This window comes from Chiloscyllium plagiosum, unplaced genomic scaffold (assembly GCF_037043375.1).
Source record: "Chiloscyllium plagiosum isolate Xiang-an unplaced genomic scaffold, Cpla_swu_hap1 HiC_scaffold_33, whole genome shotgun sequence".
Lineage (NCBI taxonomy): Eukaryota > Metazoa > Chordata > Chondrichthyes > Orectolobiformes > Hemiscylliidae > Chiloscyllium > Chiloscyllium plagiosum.
The window spans coordinates 26,081,118-26,099,274 of NW_028270171.1; the positions used below are offsets into that span (position 1 = coordinate 26,081,118).

The 18,157-nt window shown below is 47.1% G+C and overlaps 1 protein-coding gene across 1 annotated transcript; it reads left to right on the forward strand.

Annotated features, from left to right (window-relative positions):
- The first annotated feature begins 5,229 nt into the window (after window positions 1-5,229).
- LOC122542327 (heme oxygenase 1) lies at window positions 5,230-16,755 on the forward strand. The gene is made up of 8 exons (XM_043679982.2): window positions 5,230-5,382; window positions 7,493-7,613; window positions 8,849-9,340; window positions 9,690-9,742; window positions 11,109-11,229; window positions 12,314-12,805; window positions 13,890-13,986; window positions 14,600-16,755. Exons 1-8 carry the CDS (start codon window positions 5,333-5,335, stop codon window positions 14,743-14,745), a joined length of 1,572 nt encoding a protein of 523 aa, XP_043535917.1. The 5' UTR covers window positions 5,230-5,332; the 3' UTR covers window positions 14,746-16,755.
- The last annotated feature ends 1,402 nt before the right edge of the window (window positions 16,756-18,157 follow it).

An 18,157-nucleotide genomic window follows, 5' to 3' on the forward strand; every position in this document is an offset into this window, starting at 1 on the left:
GATTCAAAGTGCATCTGTGCAGAGGGACCAGGACGTCTTTGTGCATGAATTGAGGAAAGTGCGTATGCAGGAGCAGCCTATAAAAAGGGAAGACAAATGGAGTCTTGGCATTTATTGCAAAAGGACAAAAGTGTTGTGGTGATTATATAAGGAGGTGCATCAGGTTGATTCCAAGGATAAAAGGGCTGTTGTACAAGGAACGGTTAAATAGCTTAGGCTAGTACTCACCGGAGTTCAGAAGAAAGAGGAGTGATCTGGTTGAGGTGTATAAAACGCAAAAGGGGATTGATAAGGTGAATGTTGAACAGACGCTCCCCCATGTGGGACAGTCTCAAACAAGAGGTTATAGAGCGAGAGGAGATAGGTTTGAAACTGAGCTGAGGGGAAACTGCTTCTTCCAGAGGATTGTGAATCTGTGGAACTCACTGCCCCAGAGTGCAGTGGAGGCAGAATCAATCAACAGATTCATGAAAGAAAGAGAGGTTTCTGTTGAAAAGCAGGATAAAGGGGGTATGTGTAGCAGGCAGGAAAGTGGGGTTGGGACCAGGAAACAAAAAACAATGATCATGTTGAAAGGTGGAACAGGCTCAAAGGGCTGAATTGCCTACTCACCCTCCTAATTCCTATGTGCCTATGGGTGAACCCCTTATTCTCAGATGATGCCCTCTGGGCATGCTCTCCCACCTGGGAAAACAACCTCTCCAAAGAACCTTCTATGTTTCAATAAGGTCAGCTCTCATTCTTTCACATAACCTACTCAACCTCTCTTCACAAGACAGTCCCTTCATACCCAAGATCAGCCGAGTGCACCTTCTCAGGACGGCGTCCAATGCCAGTACATCTTTCCTTAGATAAGGGACCCAAAACCGTTCACCGTATTCCAGCTGTGGCCTGACAACTACTTTGTATAGCTTTATCAAAACTTCCCAACTTTTATATTCCATTCCCTTTGAAATAAAGGCCAACATTCCATTTGCCTTCTCTATAACCTGCTGAACTTTTTTGTGATCCGTGCACCAGGACTCTCAATTTCTTCTGCTCCATAGCTGTCTGCGGTCTTTCTCCATGTAATCCTCAGCTCTTCTATTCTTCCTGCCAATGCACAACTCACATTTCCCACATGATTTCCCAACTGCCAAGTCTTTTGAGTATTGGGTCCTGTCCTAGCTACTGCACTTTTTTTTTTAGATTAGATTACTTTACAGTGTGGAAACAGGCCCTTCGCCCAACAAGTCCACACCGACCCGCCGAAGCGCAAACCACCCATACCCCTACATTTACCTCTTACCTAACACTACGGACAATTTAACATGGCCAATTCACCTGACCTGCACATCTTTGGACTGTGGGAAGAAACCAGAGCACCCGGAGGAAACCCACGCAGACACGGGGAGAATGTGCAAACTCCACACAGTCAGTCGGCTGAGGCGGGAATTGAACCCGGGTCTCTGGCGCTGCGAGGCAGCAGTGCTAACCACTGTGCCACCGTGCCGCCCATAAAGAATTCTTTAGAAAGAATGTGAAGCTGTTGGAGAAAGTGCAGAAAAGATTCATGGGTAGAATCTATGGACGAGGATCTTCAGTCATAGGGATCGATTGAAGAAAGATGTTGAGAGGTGTTCAACATCATGAGGGGTCTGGGGCAGAGTAGTTCGGGAAAAACTCTTCCTGTTGGTGACAGGATTGAGAACTAGAGGACACAGGTTTAAAGTGATTGGCAAAAGAAGCGATCGTGAGATGAGGAAACAATTTTAAATTATGTGAGTGGTTAGGGTCTGGAATGCACTGCCTGAGAGTGCGGTGGAAGCAGGTTCAATTGAGATTTTCGAGTGGAAGTTGAATTATTATCTGAAAAGGAACAATGTTTTGATCCAGACTTGTACCCAACAAAGGCTGCATTCTGGAAGGAGCGTGCAACAGATTTTACATGTTCACTGTAGGACTCGAAGGGTTACATTTTAAAGGTTGGTGTGAGGTTTATACTCCTTTGAAAATATAATCACTGTGTTTAAGATGATTAATGGATTTGATGTCAGTTAATCACTACTTTGGATGTCAAATGATGCCTAAATGCTTGCTTTTAGGTCATTTTTATAGAATTAGTTCATGGGATGTTGATACATACATACTGGTTATCCCTGTATGTATTGCTCATCCCAAATTGCTTGGGAGATAGTGATGGTGAGCTGCCTTCTTGAACCATTGCAGTCCTTGAGGTGCAGGTAGACCCAAAGAGCTGTAGAGGGGGAAATTCCAGGATTTTAACCCAGCGACAATGAAGGAACAGTAACATATTTCCAAGGCAGGATGGTGAGTGGCTAGGAGGGGGAAGTTGCAGATAATGGTGTTCCTATGTATTTGCTGCTTTTGTCCTTCTAGATGGTAATAATCGTGGGTTTGGAGGGTGCTGTCAGAGGAGCCTTGGTGAGTTGTCACAGTGTATCTTGACAATGATACATTCTGCTGTTGAGCATTAGTGGTGGAGGGAGTGGATGCTTGTGAACATGGTGCCAATCAAACTGATTGCTATGTCGGAGATGGTGTTGAGTGTCTTGAGTGTTGTTGGAGCTGCATCCATCCAGGCAAGTTGGGAGTATTCCATCACACTCCTGACTTGTGCCTTGTAGATGGTGAACAGGCTTTGGGGAGTGAGGAGGTGAATTACTCACTATCGAAGTCTGAGCCTCCGGCCATCTCTTGTAGCCACTGTAGTTGCAATGGTGGGCCCAGTTCAGTTTCTGGTTAATCATAATTCCCAGGATGTCGATAGTGGGAGATTCAGTGATGGCACCACCAATGAATGTCAAGGGGTGGTGGTTAGATTGTCTCTTATTGGAGATGATATTTAAGTGGCATGAATATTACTGGCCACTTTTCAGCCCAAATCATTCATGTCTTGCTGCAATATTGACTAAATGATTCCACTTTAGGGAGCAAACGTTGTAGGATGCAAAGTATGTCAACATCTCTTGGTAGGGAATGGAGAAAAATTAATTTCTAAATGTGGTGGATATCCAGAACAAAGGGGTTCAAACCCAATTTTAGTCTCAGGCCAAATAGGAGACAGACAGGGAACGCTTGCTCACACGAAGAGTAGGTTTTCACCCTGTAGTGTGGACTGGGTCTTAGCTAGGCCTGGAAGGTGAAAGGTCGGTGATGAAGCAAAGGAACACGAGGCCAGTGAAGGAGCTAATCAGTGTGAACCTCAAAGGACCTGCAACTGGTACAGTACAGGACATTCAGTCAATGAAGAACAGAGAGATAGCATTGCACTGATGAAAACACAAGGTCATGACCTTCACTTGTGTGGGACTAAATGAACAGACTAATGGGAAGTGGAGAATCTGGTTTTCAGCTAATGTTGGGGAACAGGGTCCCAGACATAACTGGCGAGGGGATGGTATTCTTTCCTGTGATGTCCTAGAGCAGGTCCTACACCAGCAGGCCAAACCTATCAGGAAAACCATGGACATCAGACTCTCAAGGTATGACTCTCATCCAATTCCGAAGAGTCTCTCTCTCTCTCTCTCTCTCTCTGTGAAGGTGTCAGTGGCAGGTGAGCCAAGGTAGGGGACCTTGAGAGTTGGGCTGAGGGGGCCAAATGAGACAGAAGTGTGTGGTTGAGGCTAGTGGAGGGGTGGGGGGGGGAAGACCCTCTATAATGCTCTATAACACCGCATCACACTTTGGCAGCACCTCATTGAAATAAGAGAGGGAGTGGGAACGGAGGTGGGAGAGAAGGGACGGCGAAGTTGGAGGGCATGGTGGAAGGAGGGATAGAGAATGGAGGGTGTGAGATGGAGAAGGGGTGAGGAGGGAATGGGAGGGAAGTGAGGGAGACAGAGGACAGTGAAGATTGAGGCGAATGATTCTGAGTCATTATTGAATCATCTGTATTCTGGAAGGTTCCATTTGCTGGCTTATTCTTTTCAGAGAAGACGTGACCAACATGAGTTGGATCAATTGGACGCTCCTGCTTTCCTCTTGAACTTTTCAATGACCAGGGAGTCCAGAACCCAGGATCATTGCATAGGGGAATGGGGTAGGCCATTTAGGACTGAGATGAGGATAAACATCTTCACCCCGAGAGTGGTATGCCATAGAATCCCTACAGTGTGGAAACAGGCCCTTCAGCCCAACAAGTCCACACCAACCCTCCAATGAGTAACCCACCCAGACTCATTCCCCTACCCTATAATTCTACTTTTACCCCTGACTAATGCACCTAACCTACACATCCCTGAATACAATGGGCATTTAGCATAGTCAATTCACCTAACCCGCACATCTTTGGATTACACAACACCAGGTTATAGTCCAACAGGTTTAATTGTAAGCACTAGCTTTCCGAGCACTGCTCCTTCATCAGGTGGTTGTGATTAAACCTGTTGGACTATAACCTGGTGTTGTGTGACTTTTAACTTTGTACACCCCAGTCCAACACCGGCATCTCCAAATCACATCTTTGGACTGGGGAGGAAACCAGAGCACCTGGAGGAAACCCACACAGACACGGGGAGAATGTGCAAACTCCACACACACACACACACAGAGTTGCCTGAGGCTGGAATCGAATCTGGGTCCCTAGCGCTGTGAGGCAGTAGTGCTAACCACTGAGCCGCCTCTATGTAGGATTTTCTGCCATAGGAATTGGTTGAGGTTAAAACATTGCATATTTTTGAGGAGTTTGATATAGTTCTTAGAAATAAAGGTATTAAAGAGTATGGGGAGAAAGCAGGATCAGGTACTGCATTGGATAGTCAGCTTGATTACAATGAATATTGCAGCAGGCTTGAAGGGCCGAATGGCCTAATTCTGCTGCTATTTTCAATGTTTTCGGATCTTCTCCCTGTCAATCGAAATCTGTCAGCCTAGCCCTGCTGCAGAGTTCAGAAGGGGAACATTGTTCACCATTCTCAGATTCATGGATGTTATTGCTACTCTCAAGTTCAGGAGTCTGGCAGCCAAGGGGTTAAAGTCTCTCATTTCTGCAAAAGTTGACTGCACACAAGCCCCAGGCTTCAGCTGACTGGGAGCAGGAGATCAAAGTTTTCACTGGGACAAAGAACATTCTAGATTTCGCACCCAGCTAGAGAAAAGTCTCCAAGTTAACCGCACAGGAAATGAACTCAACATCCTCTCGGCACTAACGTTTTGCTAACTGATAATCATGTGAATGGTAGTGGGGCTGGGAGAGGTCCAAAGCTGCTCCAACAAGAGGGCTGACTCACAGCATCACGTGGGATTCCACAGACAGCAGATAAAAGGCTCCAGCGTTCACACATTTTGGACAGAGAACAGAGTGAGCTGCTAGAGAATCTGAGAGCCAGAAATGGAGACCAGCATGGAGATCACAACAGCAACCATCAGCCAAACAGACAGGTAGGAGGCAGACAGTAGCTAGGCTTGTGTCTGAAATCAGAGATACTAGCTTCTGTACCTGCAGTGAGGCCAATGTTTGAATCCGGTGTGAGATTCTTGCAGGGATGAGCACAGATTCTGAATCCGGAGTGAGTCCGCATTACACTTTTGGAGTGAGACTCGTGTCTGAATCCAGAGTGTAACTAGGATTCCTAAACTGGAGTGAGCCTAGATAGCAAATCCTGAGAGAGACTTGAGTCTGAACCTGGAGTGAGAGAGGTGTCTTGATAAAGAATGAAACCAGATTCTGAAACTGGTGTGAGTCACATAACAAACCTCGAGAGAAAGACAGACAGGTGTGTGTGAACCCGTTGCTGGGCACCACGATATTAACGATACTGTCAGCTAGTCTGACCAAGTTGTGTAAAGATCACAACAGATTAAATATTTACAAGTGGCAGTTTCAGTTTGTTGTCTCCATGGGAGAGCAGTTCAGAAAAAGCTAGTGATTGTGATACTATTGCACCAACCGCTTTGTGGTATTATTGCTGGACTGTTGATCCAGAGACCCTGGTGATGATTTGGGGGGGGCTGGGTTCAAATCTTGCTGTGGCAGATGGTGGAGTTTAAACTTAATGCAAATCTGGAATTAAGTCATGATTTGGAGATGCCGGTGTTGGACTGGGGTGTACAAAGTTAAAAATCACACAACACCAGGTTATAGTCCTACAGGTTTAATTGGAAGCACACTAGCTTTCGGAGCGACGCTCCTTCATCAGGTGATAGTGGAGGACACAATTCTAAGGCACCTAGAATTCTAGTCTTCTTCAATGAATCCCAAAAAAAACTGCCATTGAAATTCAGCCGGTAATAGGGAGAGCAGATGGATTGATGACATTCCTTTCAAAGGGAATGGTGTATAACAATAGGGATGTCTTGCTAAGACTATACAAGTTAAACCAAAACTGGAATACTGTGAGCAGGTTGGAGCCCATTATCCAAGGAAAGATATACTGGCATTGGAGGCAGTCCAAAGAAAGTTCACAAAGCTGATCCTGGGTAGGGAAGGACTGTTTTATGAAGAGAGGTTGAGCAGATTGGGCCTTTGCTCATTGGAGTTTAGGTGTGAGGTGACTATATTGAAACATACAATTAGGGAACTCATCTAGTAGATACAGATAAGTAGTTCCCCCTTGTGGAGGAATCTAGGAATAGAGATCATCGTCTCCGAATGAGGGGGTCCCCATCTGAGAGAGGGTTCTCTCAGAGGGTTGTGAATCAGTGGAAATCTTAACCACAGAAGGCTGTCGAAGCTGGGTCATTAAGTAGATTTCAGTGAACTCCATCACAGGACACTGCCTCTATGACATCGTAAGATTCCTGTATCCCTGTGGGATCTTGGTTTGGGCTAAGGAGGGAGAGCTGAAAATGTGTTGCTGGAAAAGCGCAGCAGGTCAGGCAGCATCCAGGGAACAGGAGAATCGACGTTTCGGGCATAAGCCCTTCTTCAGGAATCTGAAGAAGGGCTTATGCCCGAAACGTCGATTCTCCTGTTCCCTGGATGCTGCCTGACCTGCTGCGCTTTTCCAGCAACACATTTTCAGCTCTGATCTCCAGCATCTGCAGACCTCACTTTCTCCTTAGGAGGGAGACTCAGACCTGTGGCGTTCTGACTTGGAGGTGATAGTATGACCCCCATTGAACACTTTGACGTCTTGACCATGAGTATTTCCGGGTCAGGGGTCAACAGGTCTCCCAGGTCTGGGGACAAGAAATGTGTTCCTTCTACAGATCTCCCCTCACCAGGTTAGAGGCAGGACAAGCTTGATGCCTGTGATTGATCGCGATGCACTGTGCAATTGAGTAACCTGCTAATATTAGCAATCAGTCCATATATACACAATGGTCACATGGATGAACGTATGATGGCTATGGAATCAGAGGCTCCATGGGAATTCATTGCATCATGTTTCCCTCAGGCAGCCCAACCATTTGACCTCCTGATCTTGGTGTGGTAGCTTCCACAGTTGACAATCTTGACAACACTATGTTGAAACACACATGGATTGTGTGTTTGTGTGGGAGACCGAATAACTGGCGCTGACGCTGCCCTTTGATCTCTTGGTTCCAGCATGCCAGCTGACCTATCAGAAGCCCTGAAGCTAGCCACGAAGGATTCGCATGAACTGGCCGAGAACTCTGAGTTCATGAAAAACTTTCAGAAGGGTCAAGTCACCCGGGATCAGTTCAAGGTAAGGGGGGGAACTGGGAAGCTTTTTTCAAATTGACCAAAGCAGTTCTCCTTCTAGCTTCTACATTATTGATCCTATGTTTTTAAGTCAGGAGATTCCACAGAACAGAATCAGAATTCCTGACTGCACAGTCAGAAGCCATGTTTTTTCCCATCATGTCAGAGTTGACTGGAAGAGCTAACCATTTGCACCAAATTCCTTCCCCATTGCTCAGCAAACACCCTCTCCGTCAAGTCTTTATTTGAGTTGGATATCTGGATCCACTTTCCTATCTAGATCACAACTCAAAAATCAGGGAACAGTTCCAACACAGAAAGGGGCCAATCAGCCCTTCGTGTCTGTGCTTACCCTGAAGAATTAGTCCATTGACTATTCCTCTTCAGTTTACTCCCTACAGACTTGCACATTCTTCCTGCTCAGAAAGCAATCCTAATCCCTCGTCAAAAGCCTCGATCAAACCTGGCTCCACACACAGTTGAGCGGCCCATTCCAGATCCTCACTACTGTCTGAAAACCTTTCTCCTCAACACACCAACTCTTTGCCAATGATCTTAATTCTGAGACCTCTGACTCCCAGTCCATCTCTGGTGGGGACAGTTTCCCACGATGCCCTCTGTCCAGGCCTTTAAGGGTTTTGAAAGCCTCTCTGGATCTCCTGTCATCCTTCACTTCTCCTAAGGAAAACATTCCCAGACATTGCAAGTCCCAATTCTGAGATACACAGAAGGAAGACTTGCATTGCTGTAGCCACATTCTCTACCCAACCTCTAGCATTCCCAAAGTGCTTTAGGGCCAGTGAAGTGCTTTCAGAGTATAGTCACTGGTCTGGTTGGCTGATTTGGCACACAGCAAGATCAGGTACTGATTGGATGATCCCTTCCTCAGAAACTTAACTAAGTGATGAATGCTGGCCCCAGCAGAGCAGGGAGAAGTCACTTGCTCCATCTGAATGGCTCTTTACCGAAGAGGGACTCTCTTTCATTTCTGAAAGATGGCGCCTCCAACAGTGCAGCTCCAGCACTCCCTCAGTATTTTTAAGAGAGCAGGCATAATCTGTCGTCATTATGCCTAGTTTCAGGCTCACCACCCTCCTCACCCTCGATGCCATTCTCCTCACCCTCCTCTCCCCTCGCCCTCACCTCCCCTTGCCCTCAGTGCCCTCACTGTGTTGAGGTCAGGTAGTGAGCTCGAGCTGAGGCCTGCTGCTGATCCCTTTCCCTCTGTCCCTCCTGCAGCTTTTACTGGACTCTCTGTACTTCATCTACACGGCCCTGGAAGAGGAGATCGAGAGGAACAAGGATCACCCGGCCTTCGCCCCTCTCTACTTCCCCTCGGAGCTCCACCGGAAAGAAGCCTTGGTGCAGGATCTGGAATATTTCCATGGGCCGGGCTGGCGGAGCCACATCGAGTGCCCGAGGGCTACGAAGAAGTATGTGTCGAGGATCCAGCAGGTTGGGCGCCAGGAGCCTGAGCTGCTGGTGGCCCACTCCTACATCAGGTACATGGGGGACCTGTCAGGAGGGCAGGTGCTCAAGAAGGTGGCCCAGAAAGCATTGCAGCTGCCGAGCACGGGCGAAGGGGTCGCCTTCTTCACCTTTGACCGGGTCACCAATGCCACCAAGTTCAAGCAGTTGTACCGCTCCCGCATGAACACGCTGGACACCACGAATGGAATAAAAGAAAAGATCCTGGAAGAGGCAAACCGGGCCTTCCAACTCAACGTGGAGGTAAGAGGAATATACTCATCATTTTTTTTGTGTGTGATGAGATCTCACAGTGAGTCTGGGTTAACCTTGTCCTTGACCGTGAGGCATTCTGGGCCTTGTTGCTAAGGCTCAGCCTTCTACATGAGACTGCGTGAAGATAATTGCCTTGGCTTCGCTCTCCAAACCACTTCCAATTCATCCGAATGCAATCTTCACCCTGAGTCCAGCTGAGGTTTAATGTGGTTGGCCCAATCTTGAATCTAAATGGCTGCTTCCGCATGGAGCCCTGCAAAACTTAGCACTTAACTGTTTTTGCTTCACGCTGAGCCCTTAAACTGAGTTTTCTTTTTTTGTCTTATTGTAAATGCAGGTCTTTGCAGAGCTCCAGCAGCTGAAAACTCAGAACCAGACGCAAGGAGTCAGGTAAGAGTGTGGTGCCAGGATTGATGCCCTATTCTCTTCAAGATGGATGGAGGGTAAAGATACAGGTTACACTGCCCAGTAATGTGTCTCAGCCCTGGGACACACCTCTCTAGAGGTAGAGAGTAGCACAGAACAGTAAAGGGACAGGGTACCTGAGCTGCTCTAGGATGCCCGTCACCTGTAGACTTGTGTCCATGGAGAAGGTCAAGGCCTTTGGGAGAATAAAAAACCATCAGGTTTGGGCTAAAGAACCCACTGAATCTCCCTCGGCTCAACCCAAGGGTGGCCCAAGGACAACACGCTCCAGAAGGGAAATGCAGATGAGAGACACCAAGGCAGAGAAATGGAGTGGAAGAGGAGAAAAAGCCTTCTGAATCCTGGCACCAAATTCAACATGAGGCAGAGCGGCCAGCAGGCTAGGTTCAGGGCTGGAGTTACAATTCAGTGTCAGTGTTAGACTTTAGATCAGTGTTAGGGTCAGCATCATACTAAGGGTTTGGGTCTGTGTTTTAGGTTTAAGTCAGCATTAATGTCAAAGTCAGGTTTAGGTTCAGATTTTGGGCCTGTCTTAGGGTTAGGCTGACGGTCAGAGTTAGAGCTAGGCTGAGGGTTTCAAGTCAGGGTTTGTGTCAGAATAACATCAGTCAGGTTTCAGGTGAGGTTTAGCATTTGACTGCATTAGGGTCAGTTTTAGGGTTGGGGTCGGTTTTAGGGTCAGGATTATCATTGGGTTTAGGGTCCAGATTAAGGTCAGGTTAAGGAGGTCACGCTGGGGTCAGGTTTAGGGTTGGGGTTAGGTTCAGGGTCAGGCTGCATTTAGGTCAGATTTACAGTCAGAGTTTGGGTCACATCTAATGTTAGCAGAGATTACTGGCAGAATATGACCACGGGTTGTTGTGTAAAACTGGCCCTGGCTACACCAGCAGCCCCCTTCCTTCCTGAGGAGATGGTAACTGGGTGAGGGCCCCTTAAGGAAGCCAGCAGCTAACCCTGGGTGTATATAGGGACATTCAAAGCTCAGATATGGGCTTTGGGGGATGATGAGGTGGCTGCTGACATCAGTTCCATTGGGTGCTGTGAACCCAGTCGGAAAGTGAACACCTGTAAACATTGAGACTGTCCTCAGTGTGACGGCCTCCACAGTCAAACAGTCAACTGAAACTCCCTGTCCAGACTCGGTCATGGGATAGTCTGAGCTGTTTCGGGGGGGGGGGGGGGGAGCAACAAGAACCACTCCCTCTGTGATTTGCTGGGGGTGAGGGGAAGGATATGAGGTGTTGGAGAGGGTGGGAGAGCTGAATAAGTGAAGCCAACTGTGGCAGGATTGAGCCAATCTAATACTGCCCTTTTGACCTCTTGGTCCCAGCATGCCATCCGACCTATCAGAAGCCCTGAAGCTGGCCACGAAGGACTCTCACGAACTAGCTGAGAACTCTGATTTCATGAGAAACTTCCAAAAGGGTCAAGTCACCCGGGATCAGTTCAAGGTAAGATACAACTCTTCAAATTGTACGCACGACCTCACCTTCAAACTTTCACCTTTGACCTCCTGTAGCCATTCCCAGCACTCTTGACCATTACCTCCAGTTCGTGGTCACCTTCACCCCCTAACCCTTGTCCTCCATCTCTTCGCCAACGTTGGACGATGGTATCCTATGGGATGGTGATCTCCAGGGTGAAGGACTAGACCCTCTCCAATCTCATCGAAACACCACTTCTTAACATCGAGGGTCAGTCAGAAGTCAGTTGGAAATCACGAATCTGCCCATACACCACCAACAGACCTTACCTAGGGGAGCTGAGGTAAATCACAGCCTTGGGCTAAGACTGAGGACGGATATTTCAGACCTAGATGTAATCTCAGGGGTCCATCTATTTTGAACATACAGCATCAACATGGGCCAGGAAAGGAGCATTCAAATGGGAGAGGAGGGTGGAATATCAATGGACTTGGAGTCCACTGGCTGAGGCTAAAGGTCTGGGTTCAAATCCCATCAAGGCAGCTGGTGGAAATTTCAATCCAGTTCAGAAATTGGAATTCAGTATAGCTTAGAAAGTCAATCAGTTAACTAATGCCCTTTCGGGAAGGAGGTCTGCCATCCTTACCTGGTCTGGCCTACATGTAACTCCATACCTGCAGCAACTGGTCTCTCAAATGGTCACGCAAGTCACTCAGGCCTAGAGCAGATAGGAATGGGCAGCGATAGAAGAAAAAAAATTGGAGGGGACCCTCAGCTTTCACTGCAGCTCTGACCCTCCAACAGTGCAGCAGTCCCTCAGTATTGGGAAACACCAGACTGGGCTTAACAACAGTGGATCTTCCCTTCCCTTAGCACCCAGTCCCATCATCCTCATCTCCCCTTGCCCTCAGCACCCAGTCCCATCAGCCTCCTCCTCACCACCTTCATCTCTGTGCCCTTGTCTTCAGCACTCAATCCCATTACCCTCATCCTCACTCCCCTCACCCTCAGCACCCAGTCCCTTTGCCCTCAGTGCCCTCACTGTGTTGATGTCAGGTAGTGAGCTCAGACTGATGCCTGCTGCTGATCCCTTTCCCTGTCCCTCCTGCAGCTTTTACTGGACTCTCTGTACTTCATCTACACGGCCCTGGAAGAGGAGATCGAGAGGAATAAGGATCACCCGGCCTTCGCCCCTCTCTACTTCCCCTTGGAGCTCCACCGGAAGGATGCCTTGGTGCAAGATCTGGAATATTTCCATGGGCCGGGCTGGCAGAGCCACATCGAGTGCCCGAGGGCTACGAAGAAGTATGTGTCGAGGATCCAGCAGGTTGGGCGCCAGGAGCCTGAGCTGCTGGTGGCCCACTCCTACATCAGGTACATGGGGGACCTGTCAGGGGGGCAGGTGCTCAAGAAGGTGGCCCAGAAAGCATTGCAGCTGCCGAGCACGGGCGAAGGGGTCGCCTTCTTCACCTTCGACCGGGTCACCAACGCCACCAAGTTCAAGCAGTTGTACCGCTCCCGCATGAACACGCTGGACATCACGAATGGAATAAAAGAAAAGATCCTGGAAGAGGCAAACCGGGCCTTCCAGCTCAACGTGGAGGTAAGAGGAAGACTCAGAATCTGTAACCATGGGTAACTGTTACATACTTTGGGTGAGACCAGTGTTAATTGCCCATCCATCACTACTTTGGCGAAGGCAGTGAGCTGCCTTCTTAAACTTACAAATATAGATATTAGGAGTAGGAGGCCATTCAGCCCATTGAGTTCATGTTGTTTTTCAACATGATAGTGGCTGTTTCTCCATCTCTGAGCCACCCTCCTGCTCTTTCCTCTGACACCATCAGCCTCCAGAATTCCATCCCTTTCTTATGTAAGGGTATCATGGTGGCTCAGTGGCTAGCACTGCTGCTTCATGGCACCAGGAACCCAGGTTCGATTCCAATCTCAGGTGTCTGTCTGTCTTCCCTCTATCTGCGTGAGTTTCCTCTGGGCGATCTGATTTCCTCCCACTGTCCAAAGATGTGCAAGTTAGGTGCGTTGGCCATGCTAAATTGCACATAGTGTTCAGGGTGTGTAGGCTAGGTAGTTTGGCCATGGTAAATGTGGGGTTATGGGAATAGGGTAGGGATCTGGATGAAATCTCTTCAGAGATTCATTGCAGACTTGATGGGCCAAATGGTCTTTACCAGCACTGTAGAGATTCTAGTCAGTGACTCCGCCTTCTGAGTGAGAATCTCACAGGTTCATCATTCCCTGAGTGGAGAATTGTCCCTCCCTTCACTTTATTAAATGGCCCACTGCGTAACCCTGCCTCCTTGCTCTGAATCACCCCCTAGCCTGCAGGAAACATTATTCCTGCATACAGTCTATCTAGCCCAGTCAAAATGTTACACACTTCAATGTGATTTGTTCTAAAATCCCAGTGGGGTACAAGCCAAGTCAACCCTAAATCTCCTCATACGACAAACCTGCCATCCCAGGAACCTGTCTGGTGAACCTTGGCTGCACACCCTCTATGGCAAATATATCCTTTCTTAGGTAAGGAGACCAAATCTGTGCAAAATACTCCATGTATAGTCTTGCAAAGCCCTGTACAACTAACCCCCACCACACACGCCCATCTTCCATCTTGTTTACACCGATACCTCCGTCATTAAAAGTGTCCTCTTCATTTCCCAATGCAGCTTTTCCACGAACTCCAAACTTTGACCTCCAGCTCAGAGAGAAACGGTGCCGTGCACAGCAATGACACAGAGACCAGGAGACGCATCGTCGCTCAGGGTAAGGGTGGTGTGATTTGGCTCGGCTGGGTGGGGCGGGTGTGTCGACTGGGCTGTAAACTTTACCACAAGAGCCAGGAGTCTCTCTCTGGCTCAACTGTGATGTCGAATATTCCTGCTATCTCTACATTTGCAGTGGGCAAGACCAGCACTTGTTGCTGTCCTGATGTAAAAATATACTTTATTCGTATAAAAACAGATTTAAAAAATCACCTTCCTCATCGGTGCCTCCTAACTGGCCTTGAACTGAGCCTCTCTCTTCACCTGAATCTGCTATGATCTCATTGAATGGCTGAGGTGGCTTGAAGGGCCTAGTCTTCCTCCTTGCTCATATGTTTGGAGGGCAGTTATGAGGACACCATGTTGTTGTGGGGTCTGGAGTCACATGTAGACCAGACCAGGTAAGAACAGCAGGTTTCCTTGCCTAAAGAGGCATTGGTGAGCTCGATGGGTTTTGTTGACAACAATTGATAGTGGTTGTAATGGTCACAAGCACTGATGAATTTACCATTTTTTTGATTGTCTATTCCCCCAATGAATTAATTCACATAGGTAGATCAGTTTCTAGTGGTCAGTTCTGATCGATTAATGACTGTTACCTTTTCTCTTCACAGGACAATCAGTACTTACAGGAGCCAATCAGCATCCGCCAAAGCACTCAGATGATTTGCTGACTCACGGCCAAGGCCTGCGATTTGCTGTACTGATTGGTTTAGTTGTAGTAACACTCACTGTTGCATATTACCAATATGTATGGTGAGAACTTCAGCAACGAGACACTCTCTCCTCTCTTTCCGTGTTGTTGTACTAACCAAATTTGGCCAGTTTTTAGATTCCATCTCCGTGCATAGATTTCTTGCCTCAGTGCTGGGATATTGTGGTTCAATACCCACTCTTCATGATCCTCCACTACAGTACTGAGAGAGTGCAGCATTGTCGGAGGTGTCAGCTCCTGTATGAAGTGTTACACCAAGGTCCTACTTCTGGAGAAATTCTTCTGAAGAAGAGCTGGGAAGTTTTCCCGGTGTCCTGGCCAATAATTAATTATTTCTGAACCACTGTCACAAAATAAGAAGTTGATTTTATCTGTTGAGTATCACTTTTTTTTTGTGGGAGCTTGCTGTGTTCACAGTGGCTGCCATGTTTCCTGCAAGCAATGACTTTTCAAGAGGCACTTAAATTGACTATCAAGCAATTCTGGCTATCCTCAGGTGGTGAAAGGAACTAGATAGATGCAGAATCCCTCCCTAAAGCTCTGTGAGGTCCATGGGCCAGAGTGCACTCACCACAATGTGGGGCAGGAATGATCACCAGTTTCCCAACTCCTATCAGCCCCTCTGTCAGGGTCAAAGGGGAAACAAGATCCTGGAGGGTGAGGGGAATCTGCTCCTAATCCATAGGGGGCATAGCCCTTGCTGTTTTTCCCCTGTTTGCATGTGATGGCTTGTCTCTGTGAATGGATTCCAAGGGAAGGCCAACACAGGAACAGGAGGAAGCTCTTCAGCCCCTGCTATACTCATAGAATCCCTACAGTGTGGAAGCAGGCCAATCGGCCCATTAAGTCAACACTGACCCTCAAACATCCCATCCAGACCCATCCTCTACCCTAACCCTATAACCCTGCATTCTCCCATGGCCAATCCACCTAACCCACCAATCCCTGGATACCCATGGTCAATTCACCTAACTGGTACATCTTTAGACTGTGGGAGGTAACTGGAGCACCAAAAGGAAACCCACACAGACATAGGGAGAAAGTGCACACCACGCATAATCATCTGAACGTGGAAATGAACCTTGCCTTTGGTGCTATGAGGCAGTAATGCTGACCACTGTGCTACCATGCTATCTGTTCCACTCTATCTTGATCTCAAATTTCACCCCTTAGCCCCGCATCCCTTAATAATCCAACTGAGCAAAAGATTAGAAATTGAATCCAGGCCCTGGGTCAGCATTTATTGCATATTAATGTCTTTGAGAAAGTAGTGACGAGCCACTCTTTTGTTTTCAACTGCTGCAGTCCATGTGCTGTAGGTACACTGACTTACGAGGGAGTCCTTAATCTAGAGGCTCCCTTCAGTGAAACATTTTTTGTGTCTAACTTACTGAGTCGTTTTCATACTTGACTGATGGCACTTTCAACGGTCTACACTCAGGAGGATACACCTCAAACCTACGTAGCCCAACCTCATCATTTAACCCTTTCAGCTCTTCCACTGCCAACCAACAATCTTGTTCTGGTGAATCTGTGCCTGTTGGCAAGTCACCACCTGTCGGGTAAAATGCAGGATCAGTGTGCCTGCAGTATTTGGGGCTTTGACTAGGCTTTTGATCATCTATCCCATCAACTATATAAAGGGCTCCAAATATGTTTTCCAAAGTTCAAGGAGCTATACAAATGCAAACTGTTGTTCTTAAAATGACTGGCAGTTAGGCCTTCAAATGTGGGAAGTTCCAGTTCGTGGAATTTTTTGTTTATTTGCTTCTGCTTATAACTGAAGGAAAAAGCAGCCATGTGATTATGATCATGTTAGTGGGATCATGCTCAGCATAAATGTCCTACCATTCACAACAATGACTGCACTTCAGATGTGTTTAATTACTTGGAAAGCACTGTGGGATGTCTAATGCAAAGGTGTGATAAAGATGCAATTTCTTTCTATTTTTGTTAGTTTCTGTACATACATTAAAAATATATATTTGTACAAACTGTTTTCAAACCATTTCAAAGTGGGTATGTGCATTTGAATTAAAATTGATATTGATTTCACATCCTGTTTTATGTCTGTTTTAACTGTTGTGGAGTGTGTGGATTTAATCTAAGCTGGAGAATAATTAACCTCAGCAGTGAGATGTTTAGTGAGCTGCACAAACCAGTCAGTTCTGTAATCTGGGTGCCAAGTTGGCAGTATTTAGAGAACATGGAGGCCATTCAGCCCCTCAGACTCGCTCTGTCTTTCAGTTAGATCATGGCTGATCTGATTTGGGCCTCAATTCCACTTTTTTGTTGACCCCAAATTAACCATTGATTCCCTTGTCAGTGAAGAATTCACCTTTCTTCTCTTAAGTGTTCAATAATGTCCTCTCTGGAAGGTTCCATAGACAAAAAAACTTCCCTCACCTCAGAAATCACTCCACCGAGGCTAGCATCCCAGCACCAAGTCACCTTTTTATTTATATGAGGAGAATCCTTGAGTCCTAGTCCTAGCTTCCTCAGAGACAGCTCTGAGTGACAGGATCTGACACTCCTGTTTCTTCCTGTCAGCTAGGGCTCCCTGATTGGGGCTGTTACTCTGGTCCAATCGGGGAACTCAAATTCTGAGATCCACCTAGCTGACCTCATTACAATCAGTACAGTGACCATATCAACTATAAACATTGTTTAAATCCCGACTTGTTCATTAATATCTATTACGGATGGAAATCTGGCATCCTTACCTGGTCTGTCCTACTGTGTGACTCCAAACCCACAATAATGTCAACCACAGAATCATTACATCTCAGGAGGCTATTCAGCCCGTTGTGACTGCACTGGTTCTGTTACCGAGTGACAATCTTCTCCCCCTTACCCCTGAACACCATTTCTGTCGAAATAATCATGCTCTTGAATGCCTCAATTGTACTTGCCTCCACCACATTTCCAGTCAGTGCACTCCATATGCTGACTACACCCTGTGTGGAAAAAGTGTCTTTCTCACATCACTTTGTTTACACGTTACTTTCAAATGACTTCTGACATGACCCAACTTGAGAGAAATTAGTGTTGGGCAACAAATGCTGGTCTCGGCACTGACGCCCACATCCCATGAAAGAATAAAGAAAAATAAAAGTTGGTCCCTGTGGCAGGAAGGATTCTCAATATAACAAATAACAATACAGCACTGGAACAGGCCCTTTGGCTTTCCAAGCCTGCGCCAACATATTTTGTCCTTCAACTCATTGGGAGGGGCAGAGGAGACGGATGGGAGCAGTTTTAAGACTCACCCTACCTTCGGAATGAGTTAGGGGACAAGACAGATGGGTTTCAGTCAGAGATATTAAGCAGGGATTCTTTATTCCACTGGTATGAGATCATTGCAAACAGGAAAGAAATTACGGATCTATTTACACTACCTGCATGTAATGAAGCCTCTAGCTCACGCCTGTTTGTGCGCTCTTCCCATCAGCTCTTC